This window comes from Pogona vitticeps, chromosome 2 (genome assembly GCF_051106095.1).
Source record: "Pogona vitticeps strain Pit_001003342236 chromosome 2, PviZW2.1, whole genome shotgun sequence".
In the NCBI taxonomy this organism is placed as follows: domain Eukaryota; kingdom Metazoa; phylum Chordata; class Lepidosauria; order Squamata; family Agamidae; genus Pogona; species Pogona vitticeps.
The window spans coordinates 160295759-160319427 of NC_135784.1; the positions used below are offsets into that span (position 1 = coordinate 160295759).

The 23669-nt window shown below is 41.4% G+C and overlaps 1 protein-coding gene across 1 annotated transcript in view; it reads right to left on the minus strand.

The window, feature by feature from the left end:
- The window catches only part of SMURF2 (SMAD specific E3 ubiquitin protein ligase 2), a 115685-nt gene that overhangs the window by 7814 nt on the left and 84202 nt on the right, over positions 1–23669 (minus strand). Inside the window, exons 10-16 of the mRNA XM_072991003.2 lie at positions 16626–16784; positions 7191–7404; positions 5704–5807; positions 3031–3145; positions 1849–2027; positions 934–1071; positions 595–715 (exon numbers count right to left, since the gene is read on the minus strand). Of these exons, the coding sequence (XP_072847104.1) occupies positions 595–715; positions 934–1071; positions 1849–2027; positions 3031–3145; positions 5704–5807; positions 7191–7404; positions 16626–16784 (1030 nt within the window). The remainder of the gene's footprint in view (positions 1–594; positions 716–933; positions 1072–1848; positions 2028–3030; positions 3146–5703; positions 5808–7190; positions 7405–16625; positions 16785–23669) is intronic.

A 23669-nucleotide genomic window follows, 5' to 3' on the forward strand; every position in this document is an offset into this window, starting at 1 on the left:
CCGTGTCTAAGTTGAACTGGCCATGTGACCACGGAAGATTGTCTTCGGACAAAATGCTGGCTCTATGGCTTGGAAACGGGGATGAGCACCACCCCCTAGAGTCGAACATGACTGGACAAAAATTGTCAAGGGGAACCTTTACCTTTACCTTTACCCACAAAACCATAATACAGTACCTACATTTGGTTCTGAGATTCTATAGACTGGATACTATTCACACCTTTCCAGGTCCGCTGTTTAACATACAGGTTCTTGATGAAATTGTTACAGCTTGACAAAGGTTAAAAAAAAATAGCCACCCAAAAGGCAATGTAGTCTGGGAAATACCGGAATGTAAAAATATATATGATGAAAAGTATTGTTAACAAATTTGACTAGTGACAGAGACAGTATATGGTAGAAAATTCAAGGGAATATAATCTTATGAATTCTAAGCCCTTTGTGTTCTGTAAATTGTGGTTGCTATTCTTAAAGAGTGTGTAAACCTCTTTACATATAGAAATATTGAGAACCAACTTTGAATTATAAATTAAAGAAAGCTTTTTTAAAAATCTCATTGCACTTGATGACATAACATAACATTAAAGCACTGACCTCTAGCTCCTTCTCATCAAATGTCTTCAGCAGATGTTGTGGGATTACTTCATTAAATCCCTTCTGCAGAGCCAGAAACTGAGCTTCAATCCCTCGTAAAAATCGCCAGTTTACATAAAGCCTGCAACAAAGCCCACATTCTGTTTTCAAAGTGGTATCTTCACATTTGACATTTTTATTTGCACCCTCAAATTGCAGGCATTATCACTAGAAAAGAAAGAGTAACTACAAACCGTCTACACAACACAGGCAGACTGTTAATCCAAACAGGACAGAATACTCTCCAGACAGGACATTGTAACAAAAACTTTCTTTAAAACAATGTGTTCTTTTAAATACCTGACATATTCCTTTTTATTCTCCTCTGTGACAGGAATGCTTTTACCATTCGGTTTAAGTTCATGCTGTATAATTTCACCATAAGCATTATGTTCCACACAAAATGTATGATCCAATACTCCTGTAATATCATTCTCACTGAAGGAACAGAGAAAATTGAGTTAAATGAAATAAATTTCCAATGTCTAAACACATTCTGAGTATGTCGTTAACAAATGAAACATGTTTGCTCTTATACATTTCTCTTTGCCTGGACTATCTCAGTAAATTGTGGCCTTCCCAAAACTCTTTGGGGTCATGAAGAATAAAGATACAGTACATTATTTTCTTTACTCTGCTTTACAAAACCTTCCCGATAATGAGGTTGATGTATTTCTGAAAAATGAATTTAAAAAGCGGTGTTTTATTCCATGATAAAGGTAGGTAACCTTACATCTGAAGAAATGTCTAGAATGGTTCTAATGCTCTATGAATTAACAAGAGGGGAGAAAAACTAACATCCTTAAGAAGAATTGAGTTCTACTGGAGGTGGTGCTATTATCTTTGCTACTATTATCCTTGCAAGTATCCTTGCTACTATCATTACTGTGGTTAATAGCATTAGTGAACGAGCAGCCCACAGGGAGGGAACAACTGAAGGAGAGAATGCATGGAATTGTGGGAGTAAGAAATGAAGGCTTTGAGACAGAAAGCATGTGGGAAGGGTCTGATGCCACCCATACAGTCCCAAAAAGTTTATCCCCAAAGGAATGAAGCATGGGGGAGGTGGAGTTTGCAGCAAATTCTCCTCTATGATCTTAAGTTACCTCATCTAGAGCTGTTTTTTTGTGTGTGGAATTGTTATAAGTCAAATATAAGTAAATTCAACAGCCATTCTAAACTCTGATCAGGATTTTTGAAAGAATTGGTACATACAGTATCCATACTAAGCTGTTGTGAAGATCTGGGTCAACTAATTCCATGTCATCCAATGTAATTGGCTTTCCCAGCAACTGCTTATAAAAAGGCAACGTGAAGCCCCCATCAATGTAATGTCCATGAAACACAGCCATCCCCATGATCCGCCCAACAAAGTGGAAGTACGATAAGTGTTCCTGAAATTGAAAGAACAAATGTACTCAAAGCAGGGTTCCTGATCTAATTCCAAAATGCATGATTTATTCAGATGTTTCTACTAGAATTTTTAATAGGCATTTTATAACACATATTAGCTTGCCAAATGCCACAGAAATCAGAACAGTACAAAAGCAAAACCCTTAAAAGATAAAAATCTTAAACAGTGCCTATGCTGTTTCTAAGTTATAATATATACATATAGATGGCCAGATTTTAATTACATGAGCGCCTATGTTCGATATTGTTCTTTTATTATTGTTGCAAATGGTGCTTTGAATAACTCTTGTGCATCTAGGTTTAACCTGCACAGAGAGACTCCAGATATGAACAAGAATATTAATTACAGATGCGTTAGGAGCCTCCATACATGGATGAAAGCAGGAATCAATCTCTTTCTTTCAACTTCAAAGCACATAGGGTTAGATTGGGATTTTTGGCATCCAGGCACTTGTGGATGCTGGGACAAATAACAAACTCTGTTTTCATCTTTTTGTCTACACATCTCCTCCCAAGTTAGGAGTACTTTAGTCATTAGCAAGGAAGGTGGGATAAGTTCCTACACTGTCTTCACAGGCCTATGCCCATAAACAAGATGAGTATAACAGATGGAATCTTGGTAACTCAATAATTCTAATGGAAAATGTTACTAAGAATGACTTGTGGTTTGAAATCACAAATATCTGCACACTGACATGGATGTTCAAGCAACATATTATGTTCAATATTGGAGTTCTAGAACAATAACTTGCATTTGCTTCCTTGTAAACATTCCAAGATTCCAAGGAGAAATGTTGTTGACTGAATGATTGATTCAACTTTATGCCCTGCCTTTTCAGGGCACAAAGGCATTCTGAGGTAGTTTTTAATCTAAAACTTAAGCTAAGCATTACACAGAAAATTTAGATGTAACATGAACAAAAAAATGGAAAAGAATGCGCTGGGCACAGAAATGTGGAAGAATAAAAAAGTAATTCTTTATACCGGGTTAACAGCAGAATCGGGGTTTATCTGTAGTGTATATATGTCATCACGTGAATATTGAAAGAGGCCATAATATGGATTCAGCATTTCATGAGATAGTAGATACAGCCATTCCCTGAAGGAAACACAAACATTTCAAGATTAGACAACTGCTGCACAAAAAGACAGGCCTCCAACAATAAAAGTTAAGTTATGACCTAAGCAGAATATTGTCAGAGATTCTTGCCGTAAATTTATACATAAATGGCATTAATTTATTCAGAGCAGCTCCCCCACCAAACAGCAACAGCTCTTTAGTTAAATGGATATTTGTTTTCTCACTTGGACACACAGATTTGGCATTGTGTTTGTACTGTATACTGTAACTGGAAGTGGTTGTCACTAAATGTCACAACCACTTCCATTTATACAGTACAAGCAAAATGCCAAATCTGTGTGTACAAGTGGGAAAACAAATTTTAAATGGTAAAAGAAGTTTATCATTCCAATCACACATTTTATTAATGAATAGCCACACTGAATTTGTACACAACTGACTGTACAAAATTACAGTATGCTGAAATATTCACATTATCTCGAGAACTCAGGTGTTAGTACTCAGTTGTTAGTAATGAAAGCTACAGATAAATGTAGAGATCTAACAAGAGAGGGGTTTGATCTCTTATGGGTTGTCAAGAAGAATGGGGAAAAGAATGTGGGATGCACAGGGCCCAGTAAAGCATCTGTAGGGACTAATGAACCACAACACTCAGTATGCATATAAAAAGATCAAAAGCTGTATCTGGGTAGCACGGTTAACTTACCTGGCTGTAAGATGAAGGGTGTGCTCAAGAAACAAAAGACAGGAGACCTGCACGTGCAATTTGGAATTCATTTCGTGAAAGCTTCTAAGATCTGCTGCTGCCTTGCTCTCACAAGACAACAGCCTACATCCCTATTCTGCCTGCTCCTGCTCTCTCTTGCTATCACAATTTCCACTTATTTTGTTTCGTTCTCCTCCCCTGCTCCCATCCCACATTTTCCTTTGATCAGCCTAAATCCCTTTTCTTGCACCAATGGATACATGCTGTCTGCTGCTAACTAATATTTGCTTTTATTTATAAAGCTACCTTTCCATATAAAACCATGCGAAGAATTTACATACTAAAATAGCAATGAACAATACATGCAACGGATACAACCTCAGAACCTGATTATGAAAAGTACAGCCTGTCTACTGTTCATGCACCAACTCCTACTATCCTCAATGATGAAAATATAAGAAAAGAGAGGAGTACTGTGTGTCCTAGAGCAAAGGAAAGCCAAGCCCTGAAAGATGCCTGTGCCCATGCTAAAACAGCGGCGCTCGCATGGGTGGGCCAGAGCGTATGCGCAAATCAGCTGTGCGGGGGTGAGTGCGTGCGGGGGGTGGGAGGTCTGTCTAGAGCAGAGGTCCTCAACCCCTGGTCCGCAGCCTGGTGCCAGTCCATGGCCTGAGCCAGATCAGGCCGTGGAGACAGACCTCCCACCCACCCCGCACACACTCCCCCCGCACAGCTCCTTTGTGCATGTGCATGCAAGCGCTCCCCCACCCTTTTGCGCATGTGCAAAAATGCCTGTGTGCCTGCATGAGCGCAGCACCAGCGTTTGTGAATGTGCACGCACGAGCGCTCACACATGCGAGAGAGTGCATGCTCCTTTGTGCATGCGCGTGAGCACGAGGGGGTGCCCCACCTTCCCCAGCTGGTCTGTGGGGTTAAAAAGATTGGGGACCCCTGGTCTAGAGTGTAAGCTGAGCAGTGATACAATAGTAAATTTTGAAGCAGAGTTCACCTACGTGGGCCTCAAGGTCACAATACCAAATAGAATTAACAACCCCACTAGTTATATTGAGTCACCTCTTTTTCTGTGTCTATGTTTGCGTGCGCACACACACTCTTTCTCTCAGAAACCAGCACAAATATACCCAATTTATTTGGCATTGTTGGCAGTCACAGAATAATGAGCCCACAAAGGGCAAGGCGGTGATTAGCATGTTGGACTTTGACTGGAAGAATCCTTAAGTGTATCCCTTTGATCCACCATTAGAGTCAATGTGCATGTGAGGGCCAGACATGCAGGCAGGCAGGCAGGCAAGACATACACAAGGTATAAGAGCGACTCTCCATTTCTGCTTTGGTGAGAAAGATTGAAAGAGAAAGGAAAGAAGGGATGGGCTACTGGCTTTCTAGAAGTGTTGATTCTCCTCAGAACTAGGGAGAAATAATTTGTGTTACAGTCAACTTTTTCTTTCCACCAGAAACATACAAAACACTGCTAGAATTCCAGCCAACCTGGGGGAGAAATACAGTTTATTTTCAAATCCACCTTATGTTCAACCCAGGGATCAGAATTTTGCATTTCAACAGCGGCAATCATAAACCAAGATAATAAGTATTTAAAGTGGGTAATCGTTATTTGATTAGAGAAGACTCCCTGGAAAAGACCCTAATGTTCGGAAAGTGTGAAGGCAAGAGGATAAGGGGATGACAGAGGACGAGATGGTTGGACAGTGTCATCGAAGCTACCAACATGAATTTGACCCAACTCTGGGAGGCAGTGGAAGACAGGAGGGCCTGGCGTGCTCTGGTCCATGGGGTCACCAAGAGTCGGACATGACTTAACAAACTAAACAACAACAAAATCATTATTCACCTGGCAACTCCTCCATAATCAAGGCCTTCTTCTCCACGAAATTTTATCATTAATCTCTTCCATAGATCTTTCGGCCTCATCTTCATTACTTGCCTGTAAGACTCCTGAAATTACATTAGATGCTCACTTCTGAGTATTATCATATATTTTACACTGACAATTCCACTTAGGATAAATAATCCAAACATTCCTTATGCTAGTATGCATTAATAAATTGTAAATATTTTGTTTTAGTTATTGCCTTACCTGCAAAAACATAAAAATGAAGATTTTCAGTGCAATATTATACTATTCAAAATTCCGTCACACATGAGAACTGCTTTGATCAGTCCGTACTAAGACTAAACCAGGATGATTTCCACAGTCTCCTCAGAATGTGGGCTGCAGAAATCACCTTTGTTGAACACAGCAGGATGTTTATCCATTACAAGAGTAATAGATAACTAGCGATTGGGGGGGGGTGCTCCTCCTTAACTCACTTAACCCATTCTGCACCATAATACTCTGGCAGTGGCAGTGAATCCATGGCACAGAGCTCCACTGTATGGTGGTTAAACTGCAAGATTGAAGTCAAACCTCTGCTCATGACCTAAGTTTGATCCCAACAAATTTAGGTAGTTTGCTCAGGAGTGACTCAGCTGTCCATTCTTCCAATGTCAGTAAAATGAGTACCCAGTTGGTGGCCATTCCATCCCTGCCTCTTCTGGCAGCCGACCACTCATTGGCTGTGTGGGGAGAATCCCTGTCCTGTCTCCTTGTCAGAGTGGTTGGCTGCCAGAGGAGGTGGGGATGGGCTGGCTGAGCTTCTGTCCAGATTGGAGCACCACCAGAGAAGAAGGACCCTGGTGGCATGTAAAGCAGGGTAAGTGGCCCAACCAGCTGGGGTGGATGGGAGATGGCACCTGTGGGGCCATGCTCACAGGTTCATATGAAGCGCTTCATGCCCATCTCTACTGTAAACCACTTTACTACTATGAGGTAACATATAAGTCGAAGCAACAACAACAGGAAAAAATCCACATCTCACATGTTCATTCTAAAACAAGAAGCAGAATATGTACCTTGTTTTAAACTGAAATTGCTGGGAGGAGGCATATTCTAGGTGGCACAACAGCAAATTCAGGGAACACAAAAAAGGCACTGGAGCACACAGCCTGCAAGCAACCTGTTTGCTTCCCCTGTATTACGCTTTCCCAAAAGGGGGCACTGTATACGCTGCTGTACTGAAATCTTCCAAAATACATTTATTCAGATGGAAGTCTAAATCACTGGTTCTTAATCTTGAGTTACTCAGGAGTTTTGGACTGCAACTCCCAGAAGCCTTAACCACCAGCTGTGCTGACTGGGGTTTCTGGGAGTTGCAGTTCAAAAGCATCCGAGTAACAAAGGTTAAGAACCACTGGTCTAAATGATTAAAGAAGAATTTAATTCCATAAAAGCATGACTAGGATTGCAGACTTCTTTCTTTAAGACATCTCTAAAGTTACCTCAAAAATTTCTTCCCTGGAGACTTCTATGCGACAGTGTCCAGCTTGGGGCTGCTGCTGGGAGAGTTCCTGCCTCAGAATCTTCAGCTTTTGCACGAGGTCCCGCTTGTACCTTGGCACAGTCAAACACTCGGCCTCATCGGGAAGCTGGCATAGTGACACCACCTGTTGCTGCTGCTGCTGCTGCTGTTGATCTTTCAGCTGATTCTGACGGCTGAAGAGAAATGCAGCTGCTTTAAGTACTGTAATCCCAGACTTCCACTTACTTTCTCTCTCCTAGCAAATTCATATACATTTGAATTAAAATGCTGGGATGAATAAAATATTGTTAAGCGCCCAGTTCTGTTACAATTCTCTCAAGAAGGCTGAGGGCACAAACATACATCTATGCATTTTGATATTTTTAAATAAGCTTCTGAGGCTTTTAAAAATGTATGTTACATACTGTACATCACAGCATTAGGTTGATGTTACTTGTTCCAAAGCTCTCTTATTTCTTTTGTACGTTTTAGAATTTTTCATGGCAATATTCAGAATTATTTCAACATACAATTAATTCAGCACTGGGTACAGTGTTAATGTTTTACGTGGCCTGCCCTGAACAACTAGCATACAAAAAGGTTTGTACAAGCAGTTTGGCAAAGTTGGTGCCCCTTGTACCTGGACTAGAAGAATGCAGGGCACGACACATATGGCACAGATATATGAATCTTAGTTATACTTAAAAATGTACGGAGTCTACATTCAGAATGTGTTGGGAGAGAGACAACTGAAGTAAATTATTTTCATGATTATATATTTTTTATTTATTGCAAAACAAAAGAAAGACGAAAAGGGAGTAGAGAAGGGAAGGAAAGGGAAAAGAAAAGAAGGGGGAAAGGAAGATATAAAAGATATAACATAAACTAGGCATATACAGTACATTAATGTAAGTTGGCCATATGTCCCAGAAAAGACACCTACAGTTGTGATCAAAATTATTCAACTCCCACTGCAAATTAGGTTTACTGCCAAAATTTACAGACTTTCTTCTGTTATATGCAGATGATGCAGTCCTAATTTCACAGACACCAATAGGACTAATGAGAGCATTACACGCTCTTGCGCAATACTGTAAAGAGGAAACGCTACAGATAAATTACTCAAAGTGTTAGTGTTTGCTCAGAGGCCAAGGATCTATAAGTGGTTAATTGATGAGCATGAGATAGAACAAATTAGGGCTTATAAATATTTGGGCATCGTTTTCCAATATAAAGGGAACCACAAGGCCCATGTTATCAATGTGTTACAAGCAGCACAAAAATCTAGCCTTGCTATACTAAAATTCTTCTACAGACTTTCAGCTGTTTGCAATGAACAAATCAAACAAAAGCAACTGAAATGGCTCAACACAACAAATGATTCAAGTGGTTTCCCCAAATCAGTTACAGGTAAGCAACCTGTCATCCTGCTTTCTGGTCTCTGCAGACTTGCACTTCCAGGAGATTAGTAAACCTATCTTTGGAGAGGCTGGATGTCACTGAAGAACCGACAACAAGGTGGCTTTGTCAAAATTTGCATCCCAAACAACTCTTGCATCTTAGTAGGTCATGATGACCTGAGTTTGGCATGTAGGAAGTGTAGCTGTGTGCAAGACAAGTGTCTTGTTCTGAACACTGACACTCTAGAGAATGTCAGTGTGGCTACTGTGGCTGGTCTTTGACCGTAATAAAGTTTTATTCTATGCCATAGCCTGACTATCAGTGTGGCTACAACAGCCTAGGATAGTGGTGGCGAACCTTTTTGGGCTCGCGTGCCCAAACTCAGGGGAAAAAAAACACCAGCGGGTGGTGCACAGCGGCGGAACCAGAAGTGGCGGCGGAAGGGGGACTTCCGGCACGGAGGTGCCTCGAGACCCCACTCCGGATCCGCTGCCAGCACCAGCTGCTCCGGATCTGCCTGCTGAAGCGCCAGCACCATGGCTGCAGCCGTCTTCTGAGGTTTGGCTGCGCGGGAGGGGGAGTAGCGATCTGTCGACTTATGGCTCGCTTGTCAGCAGAAAGGGCTCCATGTGCCATCTCTGGCAGCGTGTCATAGGTTCATCATTGCTGGCCTAGGAGTTTAGATGGACAACTATTGAACAATGGAGTTCTTGGGGATAAGTTTTCACTTTGTTGTGTTCACTCTCAGCCTTGACAGTAGAAGAACTATAAGATGAAGTAAAGGTCCCATAAATAGATGGGGTGAGAAGTACCCACTATAAATCAATCATCTAAAGAAGGATAAACCATAATTCGTTGAGTGTAAAGGTGGGCAGGAACAACTGTCATGCATTTTATGAATATGTGTGAAGCTGTGGAGAGCCTAAAAGATAGAACTCTGAACTGGGATATATTGTTTCCAATAACAAAACTGGAGGAACCTCCTGTGGTAAGGGAGGATATCAATATGGAAGTAGGTACAGTGGGGTCTTGACTTGAGAACTTAATCCGTATTGGAAGGCGGTTCTCAAGTCAAAAAGTTCTCAGGTCAAATCTGCATTTCCCATAGGAATGCATTGAAAACCATTTGATCCGTATCTGCTCTTTTCCGTCCATAGAAACTAATGGGAAGCTGCTATTCTGCCTTCGACCACTAGAGGGGAATATTTTGTTTCTTTTTTTCTTAGGTCAAGAAAGGTTCAGGGAAGGCAGGGAAAATACAGTCCAGGCAGTACCAGGCAGTCTGAAGACTGTCTCCCAATCCACTCTCTAAACGCTGGGAGGAGTGAGGAAGCAGACAGGCACCCTTTTCACTGGCCAACAGTTAACTGAAAGTTCAAATTTTGCACTTTCCCTGCCTCCCACGTGGTTTTTTTCAGTTCTTAACTCAAATCTAAGTATGTAAGTCAAATCAATATTTTCCTATGAGAGTGGTTCTTAAGTCAAAATGTTCTTAACTCAAGCCGTTCTTAAGTCAAGACCCCACTGTACCTTGGAGGTCAATAGACGCATTCAAGTCCCCTTGGTGGAGTGATGGGTCAATGGACTGGACTGTTATCATCCTGAAACAGTGAGGATGATGAATGTATTGGCATGGTGGAGAACCATGATGGGGTGCAGCCCTCTGTCTTTCCTGGGATCTATGAAAAAGTGAGAACAGAAACCTCTTCCTAGATGAGGCAATGGTACTCTATGAATCCCTTGACGAGTACAATGGAGATTTCTGCCATGAGAGGAGGTGATAGTGAGGTGGACCTGAAGTTACCTTGAGGATACGAGGGTATTACATTCTATGCCACAGCCTGACTTCATGATGTTTAGCACCCAGGACTCTGTTGTGATGGCACACCACTGATGGAGGTACTTTCAAAGATGGATCATGAAGGGGAGTGGGCAGAAGTTAAAATTTGTGAGGCATCAAAGGAGAGATGGGGTTAGTCAATAGCTTTCCCCCTTGGCAGGGTTCTGAATTTGCTCTGGGAAAAAGAATACCAGGAGGTCAAAATCATAGGTCTGCTCAGCAGTGCAGTCTGCAACATAGCGAGAGTATTAATTTGGTGCCCAGCTAGATTATGAACTTTGGCTTGGAAGATGAGAGCAACCTTTCTCCTGTATTCTGGGAATTGGTTGAGTAGGAAGGTAATCTTCTCCCAGAGGAACTGTTGGTGGGTCCCCATGGATGCTGTACAGTTTGAAACACACAGGGAGGCAGAGCAGTATATTCCAAGTGCAACAGAGTCTAATTTCTTTCTCCACTTTCTGTTGAAGGGAGATGATGGATGAGATATTGGTTAGCGGTGCTGAAACTGTCCCTGAAGCACATGGCAGAAGAGTAGGGAAGACCCTCTGGATTGATATAGACCATCTGGGTCAATATCAAATGAGCCATCATGGATTTGATGGTGATGGTCTCTGAAAGTGAATGCAGAAACACTCATGAGAGTAGTATCTGGAGGTTGTGCTATTATGGCAGTGGTTTTAGTTGCCAATATTGATAGGGTGAGAAATGGTGGCACTTACATCTATCCCAGTCCTATCAGGACCACAACCAATACCAGGAATCCTCTTGAAGTTGACGGGTGCAGTTGGCTGCAGCTGGAGTTCAACAGTCCCATCCACATGATGGTGACTGGTATCTATTATAGGGTGAATGAGATTGCTTGTAACCAAAGAAGCCAGGTCAGGGTTGGTTAGTGAGACAAAGAAGAGAGATTCCAAAAACTTTCTTCTGTTATTATGGACAGGCTTCTGTATAATGTTCTGTATTGACACAGACACAGTAAACAGACTGCAATGTACCACAACCACAAGTTCTGCGTTTAGCTGACCAGTATTGCAAAGCTCAAGGGACAGGGCTATCACAGTTCAGAAAAGGCATAACATGTGGTATATGTGCTGGTCTTTGTAATAAAAAAATATTTTATTTGGGTCGTTGTTGTTACTTGCTGTCAGGTTGCTTCCAACTTATCGCAACCCTATGGATCAGAGATCTCCAAAATGTCCAGTCCTCAACAGGTCTACACAGTTCCGGCAAACTCAAGCCTGTAGTTTCCTTTAGGAAGTCAGTCCATTTCATATTTGATCCTCCTCTTTTCCTGCTGCCTTCAATCTGCCCCAGCATTACTGTCTTTTCCAGTGAATCTTGCGTTCAGGTGATGTGCTCAAATTATAACAGTCTGAGTTTCATCATTTTTCCCTCCTAAGATAGTTTAGCTTGATTTGATCTAGGAGTCATTTGTTTGTCTTTCTGGAAGACTATCTGCCTAGCTCTCTTCTCGCACCATATGTCAAACAAATCAGTTTTTATTCCTGTCAGCTTTCTTTACTGTGCAGCTTTCACTCCTGCACAAGGTGATCGGGGATACAAGAGTGTGGATGATCTTGGTCTCAGTCTCCAGTGACACATCTTTACATTTGAGGATCTTTTCTAATTCCTTTGCTGATGTCCTCCTAAGTATCAGTCTTCTTCTGATGTCTAGGCTGCAGTCTCCATTTGAATTGATGCCTGAACCAAGATTTACAAAATTTCTAACTATTTCAACTTCTTCATTGTCAACATTAAAGTTGTGTAGTTCTTCGGTAGCCATTATTTTGTTCTTCTTAATGTCCAACTGCAGTCCTGCTTTGGCACTTTCTTTTTTCACGGTCCTTAAAAGTCATTTCTAGTCATTGCTATTATCTGCCAGAAGATAGTGCCATCTGCATAACACAAATTATTGATGTTTCTCCCACAAATTTTCATTCGTTCTTCTTCTGAATGTAGTCTGACTTTCAGTATAAATTCTGCATACAGATTGACCAGATAAAGGATGAAATGCACCCTTGTCTGATATCTTTGTTACAGGGAAAAAAATCTCTCTCTCTCTGTTCTGTACTAATGGTAGCCTTTCGTCCACAATACAGGTTATTCACCAGGACAATCAAGTGCTGAGGCACACCCATTTCTTTCTGAACAACTCACAGTTTCTCATGAGCCACACAGTCAAAGGCTTTGCTGTAGTTCATAAAGCAGAGAGGTTTTTTTCCCCTGAAATTCTTTGGTGTGATCAATTTCCTCTTGGAGGCTTGCATAAAGCTTTCAATTTCATCTTCTTCAGAACTGATAGTTGGAGCACAGACTTGAATGATTGTTATGTCGACAGGCTTGCCATTGAGTCTGATTGATTTTTTTAGTATTAGAGCCACTGTATTTCTTCTGAGTTTGTTATTTCCAGAGTAGAACACTTCATAGTCATTTGTCTAAAAGTTTCTTGTTCCAGTCCACTTTATTTCACTAACTTCAAGCACTGCACTGTTTATACATTCCATTTCTTGCTTTACTGTTTCCAATTCACCTTGATTCATAACTTTGCATGTTCCATGTTCCAACTGTATGTACTGTGCAGCACTGGACTTTCAGTTTTGTGCATGTCAGTCACTAGATGTCCTTTTGGCTTTAATCTAGTTGCATCATTAGCAACAGATCTATTTGTATTTGTCCTTCCCCAGTATCTGACCAAGTGCTTTCCAACCTGGGAATCTCATGTCACATTTTGGACTGTCTCATCATAGGGTTTTCATGGTAAGAAAAGTTCAGCAGGGGTTTACCATTGCCACCTTCTGCACAGAACTAACAAAAGCTAGCTTAAATGTCACTGCAATTGCCTCTTCCACCAATGCTACCTTCAGCTAGTGCTGTTCCCCATTAGATTTATTTATTTATTTATTTATTTATTCAATTTTACCCCGCCCCTCTAGACAACGTCTACTCGATGCCTTGAAGAGGGTGGATGCATCTTAGTATGGCATCTCAGCTGTGATCAATACATCTTCATTTGATACAGACAAAAAAACATAATTCCTGGAATCGAATTTTAATTAAAAAAAGTGTAGGCAACATCATGTGAAATCTCCAAAAGGATTTATGACTGTGTGTACATTTAAAAATCTTATTTAAAAAATAATAACAGGGTCATAACTGGGTTTTGCTTCACTTCTTAGAATTCCAATGAAACATTCAGTTGGCTTCTAATGACTCTCGTGTTTCTTATGCCAGGACCCAAAAGAACATTTGGTGGCTGTCCCATGTCTCATTTTGTATGTGATAACATTTTGTCCAAAGCACTAGAGAAAAACGGCTTTCCAAGAAAAAGTTGTTCCTGTAAATCTCCTTCCAAAGAGTCTTCCCAAGAGGTTGGGCTGCTTGAGAAGGTCAGCTTCAAGGATGTGTCAACAGCCATGATCTCTGTGTAGGATCAACATGACCGTGACCTGGACGGTATAATCACCACGTTCTCAACTCAACACTCTTTTTTTTTTTTTTTTTTTTTTTTGCAAATAACAATATCATCATCCTCTTAAAACATCCAGATTTGTATGAAGTTTCTGTTCTATTCTGTGGCCATTCTGCTACTGTTACAAATATATCCAAGTCTAAAAGGTTATGAATGTAGTCAAAACAGTACATACTAAATTTATTTACTCTGAGTGGAAAGGCAACTGGATTCATGACAGATATATTAAAAAATTTGTCTAAGGTTTTCAGTACTCTGAAAGCATTAACCAGTCTTTTTTTTTTGTGGGATTAAGGGGGAAATCATTTCCACATATCGTGTCAGATATAAAACAAAACAAACAAACAAACAAAAAACAAAACCCAAAACGCTACAGAAAATTTATCAAACTACACATTTTCCTGAAAATGCTGTTGGCTGAGTTTCTCATATCTATTCATACTAAAAGACACATGTCTTAATAAAAAAGCTGAAATATGTAATAATTACTAGCAAAGTAGAAAAAAGGTGTTTTTAAAAACCTACTGAACAGCTTGAACACGACCACTGCTATTTTGGAAATCTACATGGCAGATAAGGCAATTTGGTAGATTTTATAAACTTTGTAAATTGGCAACTGTTAGGATATTAATGTTAAGACATTTTTTAAATTTTTTAAAAAACTGAATGATAAACGTTATCTTGACATAATGAAAATTTTAGAAATCACATGCCTCTAGTATGCCTCCTGCATACTTTTCTGGTATCACAGGTGAACATATTTAGCTCCCTAGCCAAAAGATAACTGAAAGTCCATGAATAAGTATTTCTGTGTTGTTGTTTTTTAAAGAGAAAATAATATTCATATTAACTGTAATGGAGTTCCGGATATCTGGAACTTACCCTGCCCGTTGTTCAAAAGAGAAGTAATTACTTTTCCAATATCCTGTAGTGGCTCACTTATGAAGTCTCTTCATGATACTGGCAGAAGCCATTTCCATGTGAATGGTCAGACCTGATTAGATTGTTCAAATCAAGCCCAGTCATTCCAAAGCCATCCACACTAGCTCACTCCCTGCTGCTAGCATAGCTGCATCCTAAAATAAGGTTATGGACAACATGCCACTGATTATCAGAGTGTGGATATCTCCTTGTCAGACAAAATTGGAGTTTCATCAAAAGTCTGCCCAGTATCCCATCCTCCACTGGTGGTGAAGGAACCATGAATTCCATATACTGAAGATCATCACTCTAAACAGTCAGAAAGGCATCAAATACTAGCAAGAAGGGATGTGCAGCAGCACTCTGCACCAAAAGCCTGCCTCAGTCAATGCGTATGCATCTATTTTACAATGCCTGGAGATTCCAGACAGGTTGGCCCAAGCTACATCACTTAGACCCTACTAAGAGATGTATTAGGGGAAATGGCAACAGGGGTGAACACGGTCCAGTTCAAGTGTCACGTCAGAACAAAAGGATGTTTAGGTTTTTTTATGGAAAGTGAGAGAAAGTTTACAAGAATAAGAGTGGAGCAGAGATTTTCCCTGAATTGAGATGTTGGAAGAACTTGGGAGTAGAGAAAGGGGTCTATTTTATTAATAATCAAATTTTTAGTCATGTAATACCCAGCATTCTATTTTCCTTGATAAAATGGAACACAAGGTGACTAAAACAAAGCTTTAAAAAATTACTGTGTTTCCCCAAAAATAAGACATGGCCTTATATTATTTTTATCTCCAAAAACGCATTATGGCTTATTTTCAGGGGATGTTTTATTTTACAGTCATGCCATCTTCTGGTTGCTACACAATGGTGGGGGTGGGGTATCACTTAAGTGGGGCTTATTTTGGGGGGTAGGGCTTATATTACAAGCATACTGAAAATCATACTAGGGCTTATTTTCAGGTTAGGTCTTATTTTCGGGGAAACAAGGTAAACTGATTAAATTAAAAAAACAGAAATGTGTGTCTAGGCTGATCTGATCCTGACTTCTTGCTTTTGCAGCAAAAATGGGACCCATGCCTTACAACAAACAGCTCAAACATCTTCCTATTCAAGTAAGCAAGGGACTACTATCTTAGAAGTTTACATGGATCTTTAAAGAACACCAAAACCACCTTCAAGACATCTAAAGGGGTTGTATGTAGATGCAACAGCTACAGGAGATAAATCAGCTTGATTATTTTCAGTGGAAAGATGAGATACAAACACACACGTTTTGCCTGTTCTTGCTTCTGTACCTAAATATTCCTGTTCCTAGGTCTCCTTGTGTTGAAACTGTGGCCCAGACATTATAACTCTGCTACCATGATGCATCACGAGCCTTTCACGATGCACTTGGATGCACATTTTCCTAAGAAAAAGTCCAAGGAACTTAGCAGACCTACTCTGGAGCAAACAGGCACAGAACTATGCATTTAGAATATGTATAAACACAAGTTTATCAAGGACTGAAAATACTTATGATGACAGTGTAAATTACTATTCTTGTAATATAAGTTTTCTCTGAAGCATTCCATTAGCAGTATGTTTGTGTTTCATACATTTTTCCATGGCACTTTCAAGATCTGTGTTCTCAAATTACACAACCTTTAAGATGTCTCAAGTGAATACAACACAGATAACACAAGGTGGCAGAACCTTCCTATGGTACATACACCTTATACAACTACTTTTATACTCTTAACTATTATCTGCATTGGTTAGTGACATAGTGAACTCACTTGAGAACCAAGTGCAAGTTAGCTGATAGCCGTGGGTCCGTAAATTGCGTTGTTCTGTTGTTATGGTCAACAAAATAAACTCTGCCAGTTGCTGTATTACGGATCTCCCATCCAGGAGGCAAAGGACCAAGCTCTTCGCAATTGATGTTGCTAAGATCCCTGCAAAAACAAACATAAAATGAAAAATATCTCAGCATTTGGCCTGTGAGCCAAACAAGCATAAACGTAACATAACAATTCCATGAAGCCTGAGTGTATGTATTGTTTCAGAAACTTGATCTGTTCAGCTGGAATCTTTACTCCCAAGAATAATCCCACCAAAGGAAAAGAAAAACATAGTCTTACAAAAAAAAAGAAAGAAAGAAAAACCTCCACTACACATGCCTTGGGAAAGCTTTTATCACATAACCTACATTTTAAAATAAAATAAATTCACCAACAGTAACTGTGACACTGCCTTAAAAATAAACTCAAGTTATATTTGTTGTGATGCATGTTCAAAATTAACCTTTTAAGCATGAGTATTGCATTTTAAAATTTAAGGTGGAAATTAGAAAATTTTAATAATTTTCATGAAAACTTTGCAATGCACCATGTACAATTACAGACAAGTGTAGCAACTAAATGTGATTTTTAAAAATCATTACCGTAGGAGACAAGTTTAAAGTGCCACCAACCAGGATCAGGCAACAACCAGCCCTCAAGTTGTATTTTCTTCCACCCATTTTGGTGGAGCTTGAATGGTCCATAGCCGTTACCACTGTCAAATTTGAAGCAGTGAAAAAAGTGGCATTTTGATTTTGAAAGAACAGGTTACAGGCCTGTAATTGTGGGTAGCAATCTCCCTCAATTGTACAAGTCCATGTGCCTGGTGGTGATCCCTCAGTTCCCCACATCTGTCACTGTCCACAAATGAACAGTAGTGTGGCAGACTGAGGGGAGGATGGGTGGGTTGTGTGAATTCACAAATGGCCACTCAAAGAACCACAGTTACAAGTAAGGTGCCTGTTCATCTTTTTACCGGCTGGTGGAATGTCACTCCAAGACAGGTGAAATCATCCTTCTCTCAAACACAGCACTGAGTTTGGTCCTGATGTCCATTCAATAATGTCTGATGAATATCAAGGGTCGGGACCATGTTACTGCTTTGCAAATGTCTGTTCACTGTATACCTTTGATAAAAGCTTTGGAAGCTGCAACAGCCCTGGTAGAGCATCCTTTCAGACTGTCTGCTTGCTAGCTGGTAAGATAACCTGATTGCGTTTACAAATCACTTTAACAATCTCACTCATCTTTGGACCTTGACAGATAACCTGTTAGATTTTCGGAAGTGTTTGGTTTCGGAGGTGTAAAATGTTGAAGCTCTATGAACATCCAATGTATGAAGGCGCCACAGAAACTTACTGAGAGTCAGATTTCTGAAACATTATGATGCTTTGGAGCCCAGGGGCTGCCTTGCTGTTGTGGTGAACAAATATACTGTACCTTGATGAAGGAATGGAATAGGCCACTTTCTTTCAGGTGGAAGAGAAACTGCAACACTGTGTGCAAAGAGGGTTGAAAGTCAGACTTTCCGACCGAGTGGGCAAACGAAGAGAACCTTCGCTATTTATATTTGTGGCTATGTCTGGTGGATGGCTTCCTGAACTCATGCATTACTGTATTCTTTTCAGTGTTGGCAAATTCTCCACATTGTCAGTTTTAGCCTGGCTCAGTCTAGATAGTGAATTGCTCTTCTGTTTTGAATGAGTAAATGAGGAAGTAAAGGGAACTGGCAGACTTCTGCTTTCATTTGCTTTATTGACACAATCCAAGGTTGGTGTGGTCACCACAGAGCTATTAGGATTGCGCTGGACTTGTCATGACAAAGCTTCACAATCCACTGTCTCAACAGTGCCTGGATTTCTTTTTGGATGAAAGGTGATTATGAACAGAGTCCCTCTGAGCATTTGTCTATTCTGAGTAACCATGACGTTCAGGCTCTTGAAGGGTTTCAGGCTCTGATTCTGAGGATTCTTCCTCAGGCAAAAAGAGTCTGTTCCGCCTTCTTAGATACATCCGTGTGTATGTTCATGTTGGGTCTGCTTAGGTCATTGGGACCACGATCAAAACCAAGAGGAGCAGTGACATCATTGTGTCTGTAGAGTTAATCACTCTGTAGGTTGGTGATATGGTTCTATTGTCAGACTTCTCAAGGATACCGGAGGGATGGCAGAAGTGTGCTGTGATGCAGACCCTATGGCCTACAGCAACTTTTCCCAGAGATGGAATCTGAGCTGGGATTATCAGTTTCTAATAGAGGGCAAGGCTGAAAAAGAGGAAGAGAACGGACGAACTAAAGTAAGATGTGAAGTTTAAATTGTGCAAAAAGGCTCTAGGACAAATTCCAAGACGTTTCCTTATTGGTGGATAAAGAGAACCGAGCCAAGTGCAAGGACATGTGCAGTGGTGAGGAGCTGCCCTAACGGTCTTTTTGCTTTGCGCTCTAGAATGCTCTGACAAGTGTGACCATCCACATGGGTGATCCATGGAGATCACGAAGAAGTAGTGTTTTCCTTCTTTAAAAAGGCATGTGCTCTATATGTACTTTGCTTAGATACAAAGTCAAGTAACAGTCATTGTGGTCTCAGAAGCACAAATCTGCTTACAAGACAAAGGAAGATCATGTACCTTGTTTTACAGGCAAATGCAGCTTCCTAACCAAAGAAGTCACCCATCCAAGTCACAGACATGGTACCAGAGTGCAATCCCATAACTGCTCAATTATGGATAGTTTCTGCATATATTTATTTTTATTATTCTTTAAAGTTAGTTTCCCAGTTCAGAAAATACAGTAGCTTAAATTAACATTTTTCTATGACTGAAACCCTTTTGCACTCAGTTCATTTATTTACCATATTTATATCCTTTCTTTCCTACAAAGAAGTTCAAGGGAGCACACATGGCTCCTACACCACAATATTTTATCCTTACAGCAGCCCCACGAGGCAAGTTAGGCTAAGAGACAATGACCGGCTCAAAGTTACCTGCTGAGTTTCATGGCTCGATGAGCATTTGACCTTGGATCTCTACTGCCCCAGTGCAACATTCTAACAATCAGCACTCTTATCATAGTAGTACCACAAAGGAACTGAAGAAGTTATTTTTAAATGTCTAAATGCAGCATGATGTACCCAAATAATTTTATATTAAGTAACAAAATGATAACATGAACAAATATTGTACAAATAGTTGTGATGGAAAGCAAGCAAAAAGAAATTATATAAAAATGGATGCATTGCTTCATATAACGATGCATACAGTTTTAGATTATACTGAATCTATGATGTGAAATATATTGCTTGAAACAAGATAGTCGTCAAACAAAGGCTATTTCAGACACTTAATACATACTATACTTATTAGTTTGATATCTGATACTGAATATTCATATGTGATATACATAATGAAGACTATCATTATTCAACAATCATAGTGTGTAATGAATCAATCAATGTGAATTTGTAACTGACACTGTGTTTCGGGCATCAACCAATATGTATGTACAGGGTATAAAAACATACATATTGCTATAGAATACTATAACCTAACACAAACTGTTTATTACTGTATATCAAGATACATGCATTTCCATCAATTTTGTTTGAAACAATAAATGATGATTTATACACGTATGAATTCGCCTTTACTGTTTGTTGAATATTATTGTTGTTATGTGCCATCAAGTCACAACTGACTTACAGTGACCCTAGCAAGTATTTAAGGAGTTGCTTTACCAGTTTCACACCACACTCCATTGAGTTTCCATGAAAGAGCTATGGAATCAAACCCGACCTGCGTCCTCCCGAGTTAATTACTCTATCCGCCACACCAAGCATTATCTTGTTGAATATTACTGTATATATATTTATATCTGCTAACATAGTCCATCTTTATATAATCTCTTTTTCACTGTGTTATATGTATTATGTGTTACAGTGGTGCCTCGCTTAACGAGCGCACCGTATAACGATGAAATCGCACAGCGATCTCTTTTTTGAGATCGCTAATGCGATCGCTTACCGATGGCCTCTATGGCCAAAGCTCGCATTGCGAAGATCGGTAAGCGTTTCACTTACTGATCTTCGCATTGCGATGCCAGGAAATCAGCTGTTCGGCGGCTCCAAAATGGCCGCCGGATGACCCAAAATGGCCGCCACAACCATTTTCGTGCCCTGCCCTCGCTTACCGAGGGTGCGAAAATGGCGGCGCTATGAGGAAACTTCGTTTAACGGTGAGTACAGAAGCCACTGGAACGCATTAAACTAAGTTTAATGCGTTCCAATGGCATTTTGCGTCCAGTTTAGTGATGTTTCCTCTTAGCGAGGGTTAATCCGGAACGGATTAACATCGCTATTCGGGGCACAACTGTATATGTATGTGTAACAGTAAGTGTGTATTAGCATTTTGCTAGTGTCACATCACTTGTCCGTTTTTGTTTTGCTTATATAAATAACTTTATATCAATGTCCTCACTAGATTGAGAGCGAAGACCAAAGTCCAACTGAAATGCATGCGGGACTTCCTCTTTGCTGATGATGCAGCCATTGTTGCCCACTCTGCTGAAGACCTCCAACAACTCATAAATCATTTTAGCAAGGCCTGCCAAGACTTTGGACTAACTATCAGCCTGAAGAAAACACAAGTCATGTGCCAGGGTGTGGACTCACCTCCCTCTATTACTATCTCCATGCAAGAACTGGAGGTTGTTCATGAATTTGTGTACCTTGGCTCAACAATCTCTGACACTCTCTCCCTAGATGTCGAGCTGGATAAACGCATTGGGAAAGCAGCTATCATGTTCTCTAGACTCACAAAGAGAGTATGGCTTAATAAGAAGTTGACGGCATACACCAAAATCCAGGTCTATAGAGCCTGTGTCCTGAGCACACTCCTATACTGCAGCGAGTCCTGGACCCTTTGTGCACGGCAGGAGAGGAAGCTGAACACCTTCCATATGCGTTGTCTCCGACGCATTTTTGGTATCACCTGGCAGGACAAAGTTCCAAATGGAGTAGTCCTAGAACGAGCTGGAATTTTCAGCATGTCCACAATATTGAAACAGTGCCGTCTACGTTGGCTTGGGCATGTCGTGAGAATGGCCGATGGTCGGATTCCAAAAGATCTCCTGTATGGAGAATTAGTGCAGGGAAGCCGCCCCCGAGGGAGACCACAGCTGCCAGCGGGATCTGAAGGCCTTAGGAATGCACCTCAATGGATGGGAAACCTTGACGTCTGAGCGTTCAGCCTGGAGGCAGGCAGTGCATCATGGCCTCTCCCAATTTGAAGAGACACTTGTACAGCAGACTGAGGCAAAGAGGCAGTTCCGAAACAAGCAAAACCAGGGAGCTGGACAGGGGACAGATTGGATTTGTCCCCAGTGTGGAAGGGATTGTCACTCTCGAATTGGCCTTCTCAGCCACACAAGACACTGTTCGAAGACCTCCATACAGAGCACGATACCATAGTCTCTCGAGACTGAAGGATGCCTACATATCAATGTCCATTAACATTTACAAATATCAATTTTACAACCTGCATTTTAAGTGGCGGAATGGGCCACAGCAATAATTAATAGGTCTCTCAAGGAGACACTCATTAGGCCCATTAGGAAGAAACCAAATTTGGCGGTGGATGACATTGGAAATGATAGGCCCATCGCCAATGTTTCTTTCTTGAGCAATGTGGTGGAGAGGGTGGTGGCAGACCAACTTCAGGCGCTTTTGGACGAAACCAATGCCCTGGATCCATTTCAGTCGGGCTTCAGGCCGTGCTGTGGCACAGAGACGGCACTGGTCGCACTGTTGGATGACCTACTGAGGGAGGCTGACGGGGGCAATGTGTCCTTGTTGGTCCTCTTCAATATCTCAGCCGCCTTTGATACCGTCGACCACGGTATCCTCCTGGGGAGGCTCTCTGAGCTGGGAATTGGGGGCCTGGCACTTGCCTGGCTCCAATCCTTCTTGGAGGACTCTCCCAAGAGAGTGCAGCTTGGGGAGAGTGTCTCGGCCCCGTGGAGTCTCAATTGTGGGGTTCCGCAGGGGTCAATCATCTCCCCAATGCTGTTTAATATCTATATGAGGCCGCTGGGTGGTGTCATCAGGGGGTGTGGGGCTTTGTGTCACCAGTACGCGGATGACACGCAGCTTTACATCTCCTTTTCACCTACTTCAGTGGATGCCGTTCTGACCCTTCAGCGCTGCCTGGAGACCGTACTGCAATGGATGGGTTAAGGCTGAACCCGGACAAGATGGAGGTCTTGAGGGTGGGTGGTTCCTCCGTCAGCAGTCTGGGTGATTCCCTCTCTTTTGGGGGGGTGACTCTCACCACAAAGAGCGAAGTTCGCAGCTTGGGGATACACCTGGACCTGGCGCTTACCATGGAAGCCCAGGTGGCATCCGTGCCCCGCTCCACCTACTTCCATCTATGGCGGATTGCCCAGCTGCGACCGTATCTTGATGGGGGGGGCCCTCACCACTCTAGTCCACGCGCTCCTAATCTCGAGATTAGACCATTGTAATGCACTCTACATAGGGCTGCCTTTGAGGTTGATGCGGAAACTCCAAATGGTTCAGAATGCGGCATCCAGGCTCCTCAGTGGGGTGAGGAAATATCAGCATATCTCCCCCACTCTGGCTGCTCTGCATTGGCTGCCCATTCATTTCCGCATTGACTTCAAAGTACTAACGATGACGTATGAAGCCCTAAATGGTTTGGGACCTCGATATCTGGCAGAGCGTCTTCTCCCACCTAGCTCTACCCGAATCACCCGACAAAGCCAGCAGGGACGGCTGAGGGGCCTAATGCTGAGAGAGGCCAGGAAAGAAAGAACAAGAAACCGGGCCTTCTCGGCAGTGGCCCCTCGGCTTTGGAACAGCCTCCCGAAAGAAATCCGTCTGGCACCCTCGCTGGATGTTTTTAAAAACCATTTGAAAACATGGTTTTTCAGGCAGGCTTTCCCTCCAGTCAATTAAACTGATTTTCACTTTTTCTTTCCTTTATTCT